This window comes from Lactuca virosa, chromosome 6, assembly GCF_052849685.1.
Source record: "Lactuca virosa cultivar CGN04683 chromosome 6, Lactuca_virosa_CGN04683_v6, whole genome shotgun sequence".
Classification (NCBI taxonomy): domain Eukaryota; kingdom Viridiplantae; phylum Streptophyta; class Magnoliopsida; order Asterales; family Asteraceae; genus Lactuca; species Lactuca virosa.
The window spans coordinates 120,061,097-120,066,472 of NC_136431.1; the positions used below are offsets into that span (position 1 = coordinate 120,061,097).

A 5,376-nucleotide genomic window follows, 5' to 3' on the forward strand; every position below is an offset into this window, starting at 1 on the left:
GTAGACTCAACATTGGGATAGATAGTACGGTTTTTGCCAGCAAGTGTGGCAGTGTGGGAATGCACAAAAGGATTCATGTGGTATAGTTTCCTTGAGGTGAGATCAGGGTTCTACTTTCTTTGAATTTAGTTAGTTCAGGTGCTAGTTGATTGTTTCCGGAACCAAGGGAAGTGAATCACTAAGAACAACTTTTGTTGTCTATGATGTATCCTGACTAAGAGAATGATGTTTCTTATATTTATGAGTAATGTTCGTGATGAATTGTTTGTTGGGGAATTATAGGCGAGGTGTGTGGTAGTTCATTTATTTCTAGATGGAGAATCGGTGTTATGAATGGACATAATTATTGTTTGTGCATCTTCATGGGATTCTGATGCTAGAGGCGGTTATGATTAGGAGGTTTCTGAGGTCTCCATCTGGGATTTGGAATATCTTTGAGTTCGCTTGGTATTTATTTGGAAGACCACCTTATGTCGTGTTATGTATTCTAAACGTTATGGGATGCTATGCATCTAGTTGAACCGGTTTGCGTTTTGGTTTGTCTGAAATGTCATTTGGTGGTAGTTCGAACCCTAAGTGGGGGAGAACTAGATATTTTGCTTGAAGGATCATCGATATGTTTGAGTTTATGATTTCAAAAGATTGGATCATAGGGATCTACGGTTCAGGTGGCAAGACTTTGGTTCAAGATTTGGTTAACATGTGAGCTAATGGGCTTCATAATTTGTATTCTAATATATGTTCGGGTTTGTGCGGAGTGCACGCATGTATAAGATCAAATTAGAAGCCGGTTCGACGACAAGTCAGGGGTCCGGGGGCAGCGCCCCTGGGTCCGGGGTTTCCAAAGGGGCAGCGCCCCTAGCGGGGTCCAAGGGGCAGAGTCATGACGGCCCAACCCTAATGAAACTCTAATCTCGTTTATTATATAAACGGTTCTTCCTTCTAAGAAGGAACACACGAAATTTAGCTCTCGTTTTCTTCAAACTTTCACATAATCCTTCTAGCATTTTGGCTTACGATTTCTGTGCCTAGTATCGTAAGTGTCCACTTGGATTATCCTAGGCTGAATTTCTTGCAACCCAGGCATAGGGTAGAAATATCAGTTCGGAAAGTGTTCTCACCATTCAAGTTGGTATCCAGCTCTCCACCACAAACCCTAAATTTTCTTGCAGTATTTCATGTTGGACCAATGTGATACTTTTCTGAGCCTTATGCAACCTTCTAAAAAGTTTCATGCTATTGGAATTTCTTTTATTAAGCTCCTCATTGAAATTTAGTCTCACAAAACACGATGAGATTGTTAGACAAATATGCAATTTTGGTTTGATAATCATTAAAACAAAGTGAGATTAGTAACAAATGCACCAACATAACCCATCCAACCACAAACACAAGATGTAATGTGTTTACACGCTCATTCATGCAAAACTAAGGCTATAAATAAAACACATTCTATATATTATTTGTGTAATTTACTTTCACTTTTCCACAAAAGACAAGCCATAACCATCAACTAATATTCAAAACCTGCCTCATGAGATAATTTAACAAATATAACACAACATCTAAATCTACCGAGTAACATGCTCATTCCTGGAACGTTATTGTCATCAATGAGACAATAATGACTATGCATCTTTATGGGTTGTTACACGACACAAATGATGCCTATACATGCCATTGTATTCACTTGTTGCTTATGCAAATTGTTTCTTGTTATGAGCTTAACTTTATACAATTGGTGCTCTCTTCTTGATGAATTACATTTATGATAATCTTGACCCGGTTAGAAGATGTAGTTCAAATTAATTTATTATTTTTTTAATTTTATTAGTGATTAAGGATTATAGTATGGGTTTAATTTATAAATTTGTTAATCAGAAAAGCCACGACAACATCAAACCACGAAGACAGTTTTGAAACAAAAATTGAACTTGAACAAAACCAGCAAAAACCGGTGAAGCATAGGGACCAAAATTGTACTTTACTCTTAAAGCTATATTTTCCATGATCTTGATAAAATCTCACCTCATTGCAACAGCCCTAAAAATCGATGAAATAAATAGTACTTAATCCCATAAAGCATGTCAAATACTTGCCCACATCAACCTTCAAATTGTGGTATGGAGTAAAGATTTCTCTGCGACACAAAGAATTCAAAAGGACGAACTCTTTATGTTGGGGTTTTGCGACTTATATAATCAATATAGTAAAAAAAAAATATCATCTACAAATTCTAGTATAAAATCATAATCAAAGAATGTTGGCCTCCCTGAAGATAATTTATAACCAATTTGTAACACTCCTCCCCATTCTATAAATTTTCTAATCCGTTACTATTAACAATAATCTAGACTCTCTATGTCAAAGTTCCAGCTGTCTGGAGTTTGTGTCTGCAGTTGTGACCTGTGGATGTGAACCCACCATGGCCATATCCTTAGTTTTGTGAAGAAGAAAAGTCCCACATAGAATTGTCACAAAACCACAAAGCTCCGTTGCAATCTGGGCCCCACTCTGATTGTCCCAGTCCTGTCATCATGCACACCACCACAAAATTTAATCATAAAAGTTTTACTAAAGGAGGGCGTTTACGTCTTTTTGCATAGACAAAAGCCCATGTCCCACCACCTTTTTTGTGTGGGACAAAAACTAACAATTTGTCCTATTGACATCAATATCTGTGTCAACCTTTTTTAGGGTTATTTTTTATGATGAGGATCAGGACGGCATTTACGTCTTTTGCACAGATAAAAATTAGAGTGAGCCCGTGTCAGGGTCTCAGTCTCAGTTCTCAGTCCAATACATGTCAAAAACAGTACAAGGGCGTCTGTTTTGTCATATCATGTGTAACAAAATGGAGAATCACAATTACCTTGAACATGATTATGCTAGCAAGAATGGTGAGGGTAGTAAACATGACATAGTACACCGGAGAAACCACATTTGTATTAAACGTATCTAGTGCCTGCAAATATTCCCAATTTATAAAATAAACATCAAGATTTCATAAAACCAATCAAAGATTTTCAACTAGAGTAAGCACTATAATAACAATTTTAAATTTTGACAATCGTGCGTACCTTGTTCAAATAGTTTAGTTGCATAAGACAGAAAGCAAGAAGTAGCAAGGTGAAAAACCATGTTTCAAAGTATATGAACTGATTATGTCCTGAAAACGATAGCTTAATGGCAATTCCCACTGCTTTCACGCACATAACCTACATTTTAAAACCCTAATGAGAGCACACACGAAAGATATCTATAAAAAAAAATAAAAAAGATAAACAAAAGACAAACCGTTAATGAGCCCATAAGAGAGCAGATTCCAACATATATCACTAGATGTGTGTGCCCATAAAGTGGCTCATAATGGTATATGAGTATCCCAACAACAACCACTACAATGGAAGCATAGACCAAAAAACCTGTTTACACCATAAAGTAATCAAAAAATGACCATTTTATCCTTACATTCCAAAAAAGGCAAATAGGTAAATGGATGTTGATACATTAAGCTAGGTTTTTTTGGCTTAACCCATTAAGTCAATATGTCAAGATTAAGTAAAAAAGAAAGAGTCATATATAGTTGTCAAGAAGATTAAGTGCTTAACCCATTAAGCATACCTGGCTCAGTTGCGAAATACCACACTTGTTTGACTGAACTAATTAGTGTCTCGTGTGGAGCATGCAACACAATTGTGGTGGACCCCACTAAGCAGAGTGCACACCCTACAACACCAAATATATGCATTCGTTCATCCAAAAAGTAATGGGCTAACACTGCACTGCATTCATTACATAAAAACACATAAAAATGTCATCTTTGCATCAACCAAAGCCTTCTCATAATCTCTTAAAAAATATTCAAATTGCAAAAACAATTATCATTTGCAAAAAAACTAACCTGACAATTATGCTTAGCGCTCCCAAAGGGGTAACAAGAATGGCAGGAGCAAATGCATACGCTGCAAAATTTGCTATTTCGCCTAAAATCACTGCAATTTCATAGAATCTCATATTGTCATTCGACTTCAAAAAAGACATGATTTTATTAAAAGATTAATGTATTTAGAGACAAATGAAAGTCAATTGGGATTAAATTAGTACTTACTGCTAATCATCCCAACCCACCACATAGGTTGCTTCAAGTATGAGTGGCCTCCTGAACCTGAAACAGATTCCCCATTTCAATAAGTTTTTTATATTCTAAAATGTATTCAACTTCATTTTACATTAAGCAAAATTAAGGAATTTTTTGATTGAAAGAATATTACAACTCTACTCTTGACATATATGGTATTAGGATTTGATATTAAGTTATTTACCTACATAAAGATTAGACTAGGGTTTTGAATTAACAATGATTCATGATCAAGGATGAGCAACTTAATCAATATAACATAAATTACATCTATAATTTTATACACACCTGTATACAAACACAATATTCTAAAAGAATTAAAAAAGAACAAGAACAAGAATGGAACCTGCTCTGGTTCCTGAAGCACCAGCTTTCATGAGACCCTTTTTCTTGATAATAAAGCTAGACCCAATAAATATACTTGATGCAAGAGCAAGAATAAGTCCATGAATATTATCAGATGATATTTCCTCCATTAAAAATGGAGAAAATATCAAATAACAAAATTCAGTCCAGGAAGTGAGAGTGCGAGAGAGATTACTTGATTGATTCTGCCCTAAACCCCAAAAATTTGCACGATAATATAAAAATACCCTCGTATCAAAAGAATTTAAAAAACCTTACTCTCTGTATATCTCTACTCAATCAAACTCAAATCAATCATAAACACTTCACCTTTTCGGTGTCTTGGCCAAAAGGTAGGTTGAAGAAAGATCTTTTTCTATAACACAATGTGTAATATAATTCACCACCGGTTTTAAAAGAATGGCTTTTTAAAAAGATTTCAACTTTTTAAAGCCTTTAAATACCAATAATGGAAAATAATATACAAACATGATGGGGGTGTGTGTATGTACGTTTGTACATCAATATGTATCTCCCTTTACCTCTAGGTGTACGCCCTATCTCTGTCTCTCCTACAATCTATTCCATTTTGAGAGAAGAGCGTAGGGTTTTTGGGGTAGAAGTGGAACAGAGAATGGGAAGCAACAAAACCAGTTTCGGTTACTTGTCGTGCGTGGTGAGCCTGGAAAAATAAAAATGAAATATAATAATATAAAATCAACTCTCGCCACAGAATATCTGTCTAAAGATCCCGCTTTAATTGGATTTCAATTTCTACCCACTAAAATATATTAGGGTAAATTACATTTTCATTTCTCGTGGTTTGGTGCTTTCATTTTTATTTTATTTTTACAAAAGGTAAAAGCAATGTTGTTGAAATAGCAATCATA

At 35.2% G+C, this 5,376-nt stretch overlaps 1 protein-coding gene across 2 annotated transcripts; it reads right to left on the minus strand.

Moving 5' to 3' along the window:
• Positions 1-2,207: 2,207 nt before the first annotated feature.
• Positions 2,208-5,157, minus strand: LOC145120118 (putative magnesium transporter NIPA1). Of its 2 annotated transcripts, none has more exons than XM_079055908.1 (9): positions 5,029-5,157; positions 4,488-4,697; positions 4,112-4,168; positions 3,905-3,995; positions 3,625-3,785; positions 3,298-3,425; positions 3,081-3,218; positions 2,873-2,965; positions 2,208-2,529 (listed from the first exon to the last, which is right to left on the minus strand). In XM_079055908.1, the coding sequence occupies exons 2-9, from the start codon at positions 4,615-4,617 to the stop codon at positions 2,365-2,367; spliced, it is 963 nt and encodes a 320-aa protein (XP_078912034.1). In that variant the 5' UTR covers positions 4,618-4,697; positions 5,029-5,157; the 3' UTR covers positions 2,208-2,364. The 2 variants fall into 2 exon arrangements, with proteins under 2 accessions (XP_078912034.1, XP_078912033.1); XM_079055907.1 differs by having other exon boundaries at positions 4,817-5,157.
• Between the last annotated feature and the right edge of the window lie 219 nt (positions 5,158-5,376).